The sequence below is a fragment of the Phyllostomus hastatus genome, unplaced genomic scaffold (assembly GCF_019186645.2).
Source record: "Phyllostomus hastatus isolate PE091 unplaced genomic scaffold, TTU_PhHast_1.1 phas_contig_948, whole genome shotgun sequence".
Classification (NCBI taxonomy): domain Eukaryota; kingdom Metazoa; phylum Chordata; class Mammalia; order Chiroptera; family Phyllostomidae; genus Phyllostomus; species Phyllostomus hastatus.
This window is the reverse complement of record NW_025333993.1, coordinates 4526220-4540098: the sequence shown is the minus strand read 5'-3', so window position 1 is coordinate 4540098 and position 13879 is coordinate 4526220. Positions and strand designations below refer to the sequence as shown.

General features: G+C 50.9%; 1 protein-coding gene across 1 annotated transcript in view; it reads right to left on the bottom strand.

Annotated features, from left to right (window-relative positions):
* Window positions 1–13879, bottom strand: part of DSCAM (DS cell adhesion molecule) — a 542830-nt gene that overhangs the window by 43666 nt on the left and 485285 nt on the right. Inside the window, exons 24-28 of the mRNA XM_045852387.1 lie at window positions 12673–12836; window positions 10760–10858; window positions 7483–7671; window positions 6025–6315; window positions 2527–2703 (exon numbers count right to left, since the gene is read on the bottom strand). Of these exons, the coding sequence (XP_045708343.1) occupies window positions 2527–2703; window positions 6025–6315; window positions 7483–7671; window positions 10760–10858; window positions 12673–12836 (920 nt within the window). The remainder of the gene's footprint in view (window positions 1–2526; window positions 2704–6024; window positions 6316–7482; window positions 7672–10759; window positions 10859–12672; window positions 12837–13879) is intronic.

Here is a 13879-nt window from a genome sequence, read left to right as displayed (position 1 = left end):
TGCCACTAGTGTCAGAGTCCATAGTTCCGGGACAGAATCTGCATAATCTTCTCTCACCAGGACCTAGTCAAACTCTTGTGATAAATCAGTGTGGCTATGAAGTTCTTGCCATTGGGTTTTAAAAATGTTACATCGGGCAGATGGCAGATAATCCATAAAGGCTTGTTGAACTGAATGTGTTTCTGTGCGTGCACATTAACGCTCGCCCATAGGAAGCATGCAGACGTGGGTACCGGCCCTTTGCCTCCTGGCTGCCCTCGTCTCAGACCCTTGATGTGGAGCCTTTGTTAAGCTCGTATAAGGTGCAAGTCTGCAGAGAGACGCCTTTGTCCCAGGCGGGCTGCTGCTCCGGACTGGCCGCTCCTCGGCATCCCTCGTGAACACCTCCCCTCTGCCATCACGGTGATTTCCTCCCTCCCAAAACCTCAGTGCAGGCTCTGTCTCTTCTCTGGCGCAAAGAGAACAGAACCATTCTGGGGGATGGAAGCCCCCGGTCTTTGACGACGTGAGGTCTCGCTTCCCTTACAAGGCCCCTCTACAGAATGCGGTGCCTGGAAGTAGAGGTGCCTACAAGAGAAATGTCAGTCCCTGCACACTTTCTGGACAGAGCCCTTGCTAAGCGGTAACTAAATTGCAGGAATTATGAAGAGTCAAAATAAAGGAGGTGTGGCCCGCCATCGGTGTCATGTTTCAGCAAGAGTCAGGGCCAGTGTTAGGAGAGTGAGAATAAGAACGTAAAGCAGGAGCTGGGAAGGCAGGAGGCGGCAACTCGGGGTCGGGGGAGGAAAGAAAAGGTGAATTTGGCAGAGGGCGGTAGAGTGTGGGGAAGGAATGCTTCAATGTGTAACCCATTTGCTGCCGCACCCTTGTGATAAAACAAAGATGATTAATCAGAAAATGTTACTGTTGGTTTTAAAAAAATGTGGGCCATTTATCGTCTTCTAAATGCAACTAGGCTGCCTGCATGCCGCAAGGACCGACCCCCTTCTAGGTCTGTCTGTCACTGGCATCTCAGTGACGATGTCCCTGTCCCTAATGTCCGGGCTGGGAGATTCTGTTTGCTGTGGAAAGGGGGCTATTAAAATGTCCCTTTGGTATTTCAGCGCTGAACCCTGTACATGAAATCCAGCACAGCCCACCTTATACTGAATCTCTCAACATACTGGGCAATATTATATGTTTGCAGGGCTGTATTAAGCAGCTCTCTCTCTAGTGAGGGGATTAATCACCCGCTGTCTCGTGCTCATGTAAAATCTGAAGCTCCATCAGAGCATCCGTGATATTTTTTTGTTCTTTTGCTGGTAGATGCTAATGTGTCCCCCACCTGCACTGAAGCTAGGGTTCAGCGGTTCTTCTCATCTTCGTGCACCAGACACCCGGTGTGGGCTGGGGTGTGGGACTCACTCAAGGAGGGTCCGTGACATTACGAGGTAAGTGGTTCACGTGTAAGGAAGGCAATTTCAATGGGATGGATGGGGCACGAGAACCACCGGGCTGCAGGAGATGTAAGCGGAGGGACTGCTGAAGTGTGCAGATGGAGTGCAGGGGACCTCAGATACTTTAATTTGTTGGCAAAGGGGAAGCAAATTGATAGTCAGATGTGTTAAGAGTCATACGGAGAGGAGAGCTCTGGTCAATGAAGACAGGCGGAAATATCACCATGTCCTGCGGCTGTACCTGGACTGCGGTCAATTTGAGTGTTAACAGAGGGGCTGATGCTTCTCATGCATGTCCATGACAGTCTGGGCTATCACAGATGTGTTTGGGGAGGAGGGTGACCCCGGATTTGTCCCTCAAATGTCACTTTGGAGAATATACAGATCCCTGCACGACGCTGCCCCACACTGCACGGACACGGAAATGTGGAATGACTCAAACACGCATTTTATCAAATGGCGGCTCCATTAATTACCCTGACGGTAAAAAGAAAAGGACTCAGGTACACCTGTCCAGCACAGGGTTTCGTGTCTGAAAGAACGTGCTGGCCTCACACTGCAGAGCAAGGGCAGGTAAGGGCCATTGGCCAGAACCGGACACAGTCTCGTCACTGGAGCTCTGCAGAGCTGGCGCCTGCCAACAGTGGATGCATCTGGCCGAGACTCCCACCCGTTGTCCAGGGTTTTTTCCTTAGAGTGAAACTCGCGCCCTGGGCTTCAGCTCCCACTCCTGTTCAGGCGAGTGAGTGTTTTCTGCCCCAGAATGCTTTACCAGAACCATCAGCCCTCAATGTCCACGTCCTGCCAACCAAACAGTTCTCATTTCCAGAACACATCTGACGGGTGGTCTTCTCAAAGGAGGCCTACCTGGTGGCATGGCTGGACTGGCTGCAAATGAAGGTAAGTGGGGTGGAAAAACTCAGAAGAAAGTGGTTTTCTTTGCCTACGGATATCTGGGATTTAGACGGACTTTTCCCCGAACACTCCGTCACCTTACGGAAGGGACATGGCAGGAGCCGGCAGCCGGGGGACCTGGCACAGGGAGCAAGAGCGGAGCGACCGCGGGCAGAACGGCCCGGCCTTGACTCACCTCTCAGCCGTTTCAGCCTCTGTTCCCGCCGCCTCCTCCGCACCACCAGCAAGAGCACGAAGAGCAGCAGGACCCCCACCAGGATACAGGAGATGGTCACCAGCATCTTGAGCCCCTCGTTGGTCGTCAGCCCTTCCTCGCTTTGGACGACTGACTTAATGAGTGGAGGGATTGTACCTGAAAGCAGGGCCGTGATGTTAGGTGGCTACTAATGGAGACGCATGGCAGAGTTTTAGGGGTGATGGGTTACAACAGTTGCGCCATGGGATCCCAGGTGTCCACAGTGATGGGGAATGAAAGGAAGTCCTCGTCTAGGTTCTTGCTGACTTAGCTACTTGCTCCCCCCCTTTCTTCCGCACAACTTTGAACTCAGTCTACAGCGCATCAGATCAGGATCTGCCCCGAGAGTAAAGCGCATTTCTTTGAAAGAGACCTCGTTTTGCAAGGTCCTCCTTGGAACAGGCACTTGGAAGCTTGAAGTCTGGGCAAAATGCTTAAAAAAGCCACATGCATTCACGTGGACCTAAATGTCACCCACGGCACAACTGGCAGAGGCTGTTTGAAAAACTGCACATCGAAGAAGGAACAACAGTTTTGGCAAGTGCACAGAAGACAGTCTGCAAGGAGACTGTACCAGATGCCCTGGCTCAAAGAAGCTGAAAATCCCTTTTGTTTGGTTATGCATTTGCTTTAACCATAGGTATAAGACTGAGTATACTTTGGAAACTCTCATTTCAGGCTATAAGAGCTACAGGCAACTTTTCAGAGGGGAACCATCCAGGCACCCAAAGCAAGCTGGTTATGGACCAGACACTGTTCAACAGAGCTATGACATTCAGGTTATTTAGTGTTATAAGGGGACACCTAAGCAGGCTGAAGTCTGAGCTACTGTAAGCTGCTTCTACGCAGAGGCTCCATACAGTGGGGCAGAGATTCGAACACAGACCTCACTGTGTTTTACGGGGCATGCCCTTTGGCACCCTCCTTTATGTAAAACTCTCCATCCTGCGGTATGTTCCATGTAAAACATGGGCCAGGAAGCCAGGGATTTAAGACAAAAGTGCAGAAATGATATACGTTCCCCCTGAACAAACATGTGTGTGGTCCTGCATTTAGTAAGCAGAGCAGGGGTCACAGAACCCCACTTCTCTACGTGATCTGCTAAGGCTGAGAAGAGAGTTCTTGCAACTTCGTAGTGTTTCTGACCGGACAGTGGAGTCTGCCAATGCTCAGAGCCCACCTGCGGGAGGCAGGTGAGGATGCACCTGCACAACCAAGACTTCCCAGGGACGAGCAAACACATGGCTAAGGAGATGACAGAGGAAAGAGTCCAATAAAGAAATGGAAGAATCTGAACTCTGACTGGTATGGATGTGAGGCTAATCGTTAATGTTCGTCTTTCCAGAAATGAAGAAAATATTTCAGGCAGATGTGTCAAAAGGGATATTAAAGCTCTACATCTACAAAACGGGTTCAGAGAAACCTGTAATCGCTTGCCAGGAAACTATAAATGCGTGCTCTCATTTCTTAGTGTAATAAAATCGTCCTAGTGTAATAAAATCATTTCAGAGTTCAGAAAATTAAATGCAGCTCACAGGGCTTTTTCATGATTGTTCTCTAAGATCCTGGATAAAGGGAGAGCCTTAAATTTTTTACTTTTCGATGACAAACATTGAAAGTCTGTAGAGCACTGTCTGAGCTTGAGCCACAGTTTTGGAGTCTGCACATGCACGGTTTCTAATGAAGTGATTAGCTGCGCGCACATCACCAGCGCAGCACACTGGTTGCTCTGGCATCTACGCAGAGTTTAGAGAAGCCGCCTGTCAGAGTGTGATTACTGTAAGCCAATTAATGTTAAGTCAGTCATCTCGAGTGAGAATCCTACTTGCTGCCAAATGGGTACCTGCTAGCAGAGGATTTGGGGGCGGGGGACGTAAACACCAAGTAAAGTGGTTGGTCAGCATCAAGGTCCTTTAGTTCGTGGGACCAAAGAGCGAAGCATGTTGGGACGGAAGCACTCTGTCTGCAGGATGAGGCGTCTGAGAATGACGTCACGTGTAACCGAGGGCGGGGAAGCACCGGCCCAGGAGGAGAGCGGTTCCTCTCCCCGAGCTGGGCAGGCTGTCCCAGGGCTGTGGGGCCCCGAGCATCGCAGAGGGGGGCCCGGGCTGGTGTAACTGGTTCCCGGACAGCTCCCACTGGAGGGCTGCCCTCCACTCACGGGCCCAGGCCTGACCTGCTGCAGACGAGCCCGCACTCTGGCCGAGGGGCACTCTGCAGGGAAATGGCCACGGACAGGGAATTTGGGTGGCCCTGGGTGGGCCAGAGGGGGACAGTCCAGGAGTAGATGTCCCAGTGAGGATCCCAGCGCATCGCACCCCATTAATGTCCTCTGAATATTCCTGAGGGTTCTTGGGGGCATGGACCTTTTTACTTAGGACACGGCATGACCTAAGCCCTAAGGAAGTTCTACAGCTTTAATCAAAACAAGCTCCCAAGTCCCCATAAACAGAGGAAGAAACACCCCTTCGCCTGCCTGGTGGTAGATAAAATACTGGGGTGCTGGCTTAGCTACAGACTTTCTAGGCTAAGCCATCCACCACCGTGGTCTGGTTGGACCCATGAGGATGGGACAGACAGCACTGCTGGGGGCTAAGCCAGGAGCCCTAAGCCTTCCGATGCAGTGCAGCCGGTCCTGCCCTGTGGTTCAAGCCCCAATCCCGTCACTGCCAGGCTGTGGGGGTCAGCGTCTGCATGCGGGTCCTGGGGACTTTCTCAAGTTCCCTCAACACATGCCCGCCAGTGACCGCCTGCCTTTCAGCCTCACTGGGTTCAAATATCAATAAATGGTCCTTGAATAGTAGCAGTGGTAGAAAATGAGGATAAAATCAATAGTTTATTTTTGGCCACTAAACGTCATGAGACGCCCCCCTCACCTGGTTTTCAAAAAGCCTGTGCAAACTTCCCGTGTGCGTTTGTGCGTATGTGCGCACCGGCGTCCTATGACATGGTTCTATTTCCATCAGTGCCTCTACTTCTGCTCAGAGACTAACGTAAGCTCTTTTATCATGAACGACGGGTTTTGCACATGCAGTTTAAGGGCTTAATGAGAGCAAAACAGAGAGCTGTTATGTGGATTGGGATGGTGTGGGGAAGGGGTGGGAGACAACAAAAGCAGTGTTAGCGCACGGTCATCGACAAGGCACAGAACCACGTGGCGAAGAATCCTTCAACCCAAAGAGAGTCGCTCCTGCGCCAGCACTCCCTAAGGACAGCCCCGTTGGCCCTCGGTCCCTTATTTCTGAATGGCAGCCCCAGCCATGTGGGTACAGTGAGCTAGAGGGCCCTGGAGGGAGTGGCACTGGAGCCCCGTGGAATCGGCGGGCCGCGGCCGCTCGGGGCGGGGCCGAGGGTGGATGTTAGATGGCAGGAGACGGCGAGCGCATGCGCGGGTCCCGAGGCGCGGAGGAGGACGGGGCGCGGGGCCAGCCAGCTTACTGCCGTCGTAGTTGAGCGTGGCGAAGTTGGCCTGCTTCTCCGCGCAGCCGGCGCTGTTGCACACCCGCATCTGGAGCTCGTACCACGTGGCTTCCTGCAGGTCGTACAGAATGTAGGACTTGGAGAGAGAGGTCCGCTGCGCGGTGGTCCAGACCGTGGTCCCGAAGGGCCTGTACTCGAGCGTGAAGGAGGTGATGGGGCAGCCGCCATCGTTCCAGCCGATGAGGTTCAGCCTCACGCGGGTGGTGTTGATGCTGGCGAAGAGGTCTTGCTCCTTTGAGAACTGGGGCTCTGCGGGAGGAGGGACAAAGGGGGTCAGCTCTCAGGGTACGTGAATGAGAGCCGTCGGAGGCGTCGCGCATTCACCGCGGACTCCTCTCTCCACCTAGGCAGGGAGCTCAGTCCCAGTTAGAGTCGCTATCGACGGGGTCCCTGTGGACCGATGGGCTGTCTCCTACTGTGATGACCCAGGTGTGAGAGGGAAGCGTGGGTGGGCAGAGGTGATTTTTGTGCATTTTTGCTCCCTGAAGAACAATGCCACGTTCACGCGTGTGTGCCCTTGTGTGGCCCCGAAGGACCCGCCGGGCTCACCTGTTTCCAGGGGTGGGCCCGACTCAAGAAGACAGAGTTGGATTTGGGAAATAACGGCAGGTGTCCCTCACCATCCGGATGCTTCATCCTGGGGCCCAGAGACCTCATGGATGTACTTCTGCATAAATCAATCGCTCAGCATCTGAACCCTTACCACGCGTTACCTGAAACTCAGGTGCTGGGTCCCAACAGCACCTCTGCCTTCTCGGTTCTTGCTCCCCTGCCATCCAGCCCGCCCCACGGGTTAAAATTCAGATGCGAGGGAGACCTACAAACACCCTCCCTTTACCTCCTCACTTACACTCACCTACAGCTACGGCCCTCCCTCTCCCTGGCATCCCAGGGCTGCCAATTGTACAGCTAAACGCAATTTCCCTTGGGGTCATCTCCTTGAGGGTCCATGTTTCAGAGAAAGGAAACCATGTCACGTTAAGGGTTAACGATCTATCCCAGTCTCTTCTCACCTGAAGGGCAGGGTGATGAGGCAACAGGAAAGTTATAGAGGGGGCCTGGGGTGAGAAAGGGGGGCTGCACTAAAAGGTCAGAGGGTAAATGTCACATTTCCTGGCTGCCCAGCCTGGACACTTTATGTTGGTGCAAAAGCCCTCAATTTTCAAATGACCCTCCTCTTTTTGACTGCCAATGAGAAAATGGAAAAAAAAAAAAAAGAACCAGGATATTCTGTAAGGGCCGCCCATCTGTCTCATTTCGCTGTGACACAGCCAGACCCACCTTGGGAACGACACAGAGTTCAAAGACACAAACACGCATGCGACTCCACGACACAAATGCAATTCCAACCCCCGCCCCCTCACTTCCGATCTGGAAAACCGAGGACACCCAGAAACACGAAGAAGGCGCACGTACCTTTCCCCAATGTTTTTGCTTCTATGATTTCACTTATGCGCCCGGGGCCCACTCCATTTTGGGCGGTGAGCGTGAACTTGTACCAAGTACCGCATTTCAGGTTTTCCAGGCGGTAAGAGCGTTCGCTCGGGCTGATTGGGAAACTCCCCCACTGCTCGCTGTTATCTTCCGAGTACTGCAGTATGTAGCCTTCAAAAAAACACGAAATAAGCAAAAGAGCGTTATTTGCTTTCTGCGAGGAGCTGGCCCATGTTGCATTCTGTGTGGACGGGAGTCCTCAGAGCTCTCACGTCTTGGGAAGAGAACGCCGGCACTTTTCCTGGTTCCAGGACAGTTAGCCCAGGCTGGGGGGTGTGCCGCGATGACGCATTGGTCAGTGAGGTGTTTAGGCCACCTGGGCACTACTGTGGTGGCCTTGCTGGGCGGCGTGGTGGGAACAACACCCTTTCTGTCCGTTCCCTTCTAGAAGGTGTCCTGGGCAGAGGGCAGTGGTGGACACTCGGTCCCTGAACAGCTGCCCTTCGGCGCACACGTGCTCGGGTCCCTGGGCGCCAGCGTGGTTTAAAGCTGAGTTATTTTTAAGAGGACCAAAGCTCTAGCAGAGGGACCTATGATCAACGGTGGTAGGAGCCTTCTCGATCACCTTCTGCTCAGTTCACAGCCGCACACAGAACCGGCTCCAATCCTGTGGCCTTCCCACGTGGCAACGGAGGCCTGGCTTCTACCTTGGTTTGAAAAGTCCCTCCAGCACTTCATGTCTGCGCATGGCCTTGGCACCTCTACTTCCACTGCTACTAACAACAACTGTCCGTTTTTCAGGCTCTCGCTACATGCTGAGTGTTGTCCTCTGGCGGTTACTGACTTCATGTGACCTATGTGATTCTTTTCTCCAAGGTGCAGATAAAGACCCTGAGGTATGGAGACGTTAGGTGAGTGTCCCGGGGTCCCATCAGATTCGCGTCCTAATGTCCGAATCTAAAGCCCGTGCTCCTCACCCCTGCGGTCACTGAGACATCCCTCCCGGTTACCACCTTCATCCCTGTTACCCCAAACACCTTCCTGCGGACAAACGGATCCTGTCTGCACCGTTCCTGCCTCCTAAACGTCCACACGCAGGCAGTCCAGGACTAGCCTGCCTGCTGCATGGTGTCCATGCACCAACAGACTCGCATCTTCTGTCTCGCCCAGGAACTCCATTGTCAACACTGGCAAAGTGCTTGTCACCTTGACACTACAGGGACCCAAACTGGCGGCATTAAGTTTTGTCCAAACCTCTCGCAAGGAGATCTCCCATCTCTGATTCCTGCTCCATGGTCACGGTCAGTATCTCCCCTACTCCTCCTCCTCCTCCTCTCCCCTCTGCAGCCTGGGGGCCCCTCCTCCCTCCTGAGCCTTGTTTTCTCCTCTGTGTCCCTGACCTTCACTCCTCACAGCTCCTTGAATACCTGACAGGTGCGCGATGGACCTGTGGGCTCCCTGCTCCCACCTGCCATCCCCACTTTCACGCCAGCTCTGTCCAGACCGCCTCCTGGGTGCCCTGCACATCATGGGGATTGTGCTGTGGCCCTAATCTCCTCTGTCTAAACCACTCCTGGGAAGCTTTTCTAACCCTTAATGATGGGAACCCCCATGCTAAGGGCTTTGGCCACCACTGTGTTTCGGGGATGACCACCTAGTTGCCTTTCCTTGGAAACTCTCCATGACTAAGATTGGCTTCATCTCTAAGTCCTTGGCGCTCTGACCCTCTTCCTGTACTACCTCTCCTCTGCTCTGACACCTGCAGAACTGAAGCTTCATTTCATTTCAGCCTGGAGCACGAGGGCCCCTGGAACTCCTCTCCCCTCAGCACTCCATTTTCTCCACGAGAAGGTTCTCTAATCAGCCTGGAGCCTCGGCTGGACCATTTTATCAAGGAGCCCCGTTTCACTCCCGACTTCCTGGAGTTCTTATCCCGCCAGTCACCAGCTCTGGCTACCTGTGACCCGCCTTCCTCCCCAGCTGGCTGGCATCCCTGGAGCCAGTCATTAGACTGTGATGACAGTGACCACTACAATTGGTGCTGTTCGTCTGCAGCTGGGGCCTCCTTCCCACTTGGCAATGACTTTGTTCATCTATTAATGACTCCCTGTGCATCCACATGGCAGCTGTTACAAATCTTGCCCACACTCCTCAAACCCACAGAGGCATCCTCACCCCTAATCACCCAACTATTTTTAAATAACAATCTCACCTCTTCCTTTCCTAACAAAGACGAGATCCTCCCCTTCGCCCAGTGGCGTGCCAATAAACGTTTAACAACTGGCTCTCAGGAAAAAAAAAAAAAGAGTCAGAATGCTCTCGAAAAGGAGTATGTCTGATCTGTCTGGTGTGCAAATATCCCCAGGCCGGCTGTGGACACTGAGTACAGAACTGGGGAGGGATGTAGTCACTTGCTCTCGTGTGCTGGAGGTGGAAGGAGCTGGAAGGAGCTGGAAGGTGCTGGAAGGAGAGGCTCAAGCACCCAGTGGCTTCCCCCTGATATGTCCCTGTATTTCCAGTTAACTTCTCACCCTTCCCCCTTTCTCAGAGAAAGAGTATCCCCTGCCTTTGGAAACCGAAGCCTTCTATCCCTGCCACCCGCTCACGGACCTCTTCCGGCCCCTCAGCCCCTCCCTCCTGTGCATGCTCAGTCTCTTCGTCTGGAGTGACTCTTTTTCCTGAGTCCACAGCTTGCTCAGAGTGACATTTCCCCTACGCTTAGGCTGGAATTGTCATGCTATCTCACTGCTTCAGGATACACTTTCTTTATTCTTTTATTCTATTTTGCTCTGTACTCATTACAAAGGCTCTGGGTAAATACATTGTTTTCTATCTAAACTCTAAGTTCTCCACCTTTTCATCCTTTATAAGAAGAGTAGCCGTGGCTACTAGAATGAATGATTGAGTACATGAATGAATGATACCATGGGGACACCGTGGGGAAGCAACGGTGTTTAGAATCTCGAGGGAGAGGTTACAACACCTGTACCTGCTTTCTGTTTTTGCATTTGTATTCTCCTCCCCTCAGACTGGAGACACAATACTACTAATAATAATTTTGTGAATGGGGTTCTTTGGATGAATGATGCATTTGCACAAATACCTTAAAAATAGATGTTTAGGTGATGGAAGACTTAATTATAGGATGTATTTTTTTTTTTTTGAGGAATAAGCTAACATAAAATTAGCGGGTGAGGATGTGTCACTTAGCCTGTGGGATAATGACAATCAATCACCGCGGACACCTATCCCGGATTACCTCGGATAGAGCTGCCCCCGTTGTCTCCGGGGAGCCAGGAGAGGGTGATGGAAGAAGACGTGGTTTTGGACACCGTAAGCCGAGGCTGGTCTGGTGGCACTAGATAGGACACAGTTGTTAAAAAACAAGAATTAGTTTTTCACATCGTTAGTCTTCCTTAACAGTCATTTACCCAATCACTTTTAACAGCCACTTATTAAATAAGTGTTCCAGGATGCCAAAATATGCAATTCACTCCTGTCAAAATGTCTATTTAGTTGATATCCTGGGCGCAAGAGATAGAACAGAGTGAATCTATTATTTAAAGAAAAATCAACCGCATGTCTACTTGGATTTGCATCTAACTCATTTCCTCACCGGTGTTTTGAATTTTGGAGTTGTTCATCACCGATGAAGATCTGCTTTAAACCTCCTAAGGACACAGGCAGTGGGTTGCCTTGAATTTCAACCGTGATTCAAGGGAGGAAGGTAAGTGGCACCCACTTAGCTGTTCTGTTCTCAGAACGAGGGAGGAGGAGAATGAGGGAGGAGAAGAGGAGTTTGTGGGGAAAAGAATTGCAAAAGTCTCCACTTTTTGTAGCTACTCCCCCAAGTCACAACACTCCCCCCACACACACACTGAGCTCCAAAACTCAAAGGTGCTCCCTTGAGTGTCAGCGCCGGAATTTCAACGTTCATAATGAGGTTTGAAGAATACATACTTCTAACCACTGAACCTTGACATTATTTTGGATGAGCTCTGAGAACAGGAATGCCAGAGAAACTCAGAATCAGGTTATCCACATTTAGAGAAAGTCCCCCATAAAATGTCCTGCTCTTTTTCTCTGAAAGAACCCTCGTATATTAACCCCAAAGCATAAAAAATGGACCCATCTCTTTAGAGTCACGTTATAGTGTCTGTCTTCTGAAGTGTTTTGGAATTCTCCTGACTTCAATCAACTTGAAATTTCAGATCACTTTTGCATTACTTTTTTAAAAATATAGTTCTTCTCCTCCCCTTACCTTCTGCTAAGGACACGGCTGACTTTATTTTTACTTGCTGTGATTATGGCTGTGACAACAGTTAAATCCAAAGAAGCATACACTTTGATTTCTCTCCTAAGAACACACCCATGTGCATCCAAACAGGAACCCGGTCCGTGGCCATTTGGGATTTTACCTTGGACTTTAATTCACGGTATTAAGTTGGTTGTGCCCTTTTTGTGGACACAGTTGAGACAACAGCATGGTGATGGTCAGAGGGAAAGGGGGCGGGGGAGGGAGGAGAGATCCAGGGGGGATACGTGGTGACGGAAGGAGACTTGACTCGGGGTGGTGACCACACAGCACAGGACACAGGTGATGCGTGACAGAACTGCACACCCGAAACCTGAATAATCTTATTGACCAATGTCGCCCCAACAAATTCAATAAATATTTAAACAAGAAAAATTTCATATGCTGTATTAATGCATAATTAAGTATTGTAGCAATAATAGAGTTGCAGCCAGTGTCCTTTTGAATTATTGCATGTAAGAATTTAGTTGATCGGCAGACATAAAAGACCTCAGCTCAGACTTTTTTGGTGTGTTTTCTGGGTTACACGTTCACACCTACAGAGTGAACCACTCGATCAATGGAAGCTACTGAGAAGGACTTTTACAGCGATGCTGATGTGAGGGAAAATGAGACCAGCGCTCTGTATGCAAAAATATAACCGGTTTTATCTCTGGGGCTATGAATGCTTTCTCTTCTCTTCGATTTGCTTAACTATATTTTCCACAATTAAAATATATATATATATATATTTTGCAACATGAAGATAACAATTAGCTTCTTGCAAAGGCTCATTTTTACATTTGCTTGGCTTTACCCTTTGCCTGTAGGCAGGCGTACAAAAAATATGATTACAAAAAGTCCCAACAGTTTTGTACCTTGTACTTGCAAGTTTAAAACGATTTCATCGGATCCCCAGTTGTTATTGGCGATGCAGCTGTAGTAGCCGGAATCCTCCGCCTTCACCGTGCGGATGACGAAGCTCCCGTTGCCGAAGACGCTCCTCCGCCCATCAATCGTCACCAGGCTGGGCGTCCCGTTACTGCCTCACAGGAAGAAGAAGGCACAGATTAAAGAGATTACAATCCACATTAGCTGAGGTTGGGGAAGAGCATGAAGACTCTCTTCGAAGCGCGCAATGCATTTGGAAGCTTGTATCCTTAAGAAATAAACTGCGATTACATCGTGAGACCAGTCAGGCGGCTGACATGTGCTCTCTGTGAACAATGCTGTGTTGAAGTGAGGTCCCGTCGAGGGCCTGCGTGCTGCTCCCCGCGTGTGTCCATGACTGTTGTGGCCTCCGTGGGCCTCCCCCTCCTCTGCCACATAGGCGCCCGGGATGCCCTCTTTCTGGGGATTCTTTTCACGGGGAGAAGTGACATTTTGACCAAGCCATATGTGGGCAACTAAATTTTAGGATCTCTTCTAGAGTCACTTCCAGTTATAATTGTGGATGACTTTGACATTGAAATGGACTGCGGTATGTCAAGGGGGGATGCGCTGCCCTTGGTACGAAGAGCGTCCCATCACCATCACAACTGAGGCCAAGGCCCCGGTGGCAATTATCCAATCACGCGGGGACATCCCGACCTCAGGGAGAGTACCGCCTGACCTTGGGAGCTTCCTCTGGGTGAACTGTCTTTAACAGAGAGGAGAGGGATGGTCCCCGGACCAAGTACCATGCTTTCTATAGTTGATGTCTTTTAAGTGCTTTTATCAGAAAATAGGTGCTCTTCTGAATCCTTTCTACATCAAATCTCCATGCTCGCTAGTGAACTGTCAGCCCTTTGTACCCTAAATCCTTCCTCTGAATAGAGATGGAGCACTTAAAAAAGTCACACCGACACAAAACATCTCACCCGCCTTCGCCCTGCTGTCTTTGCTGCTATTATTTTAACAATGACTACTGAGTGTGGAAAACCAGGTTTTACAGGAGCCGAGTTCTAATGGATTCCCTTCCTTACAGGGACTTCTCAGAGCATTTGAATTAGGACTTGTCCATCCATTATCTCAGAAGGCGAAGAGAAGAGTGCTAAGTCTCACGTGCCCTTGGCCGCCTCCCCCCGTCACAGGAGACATTTACAT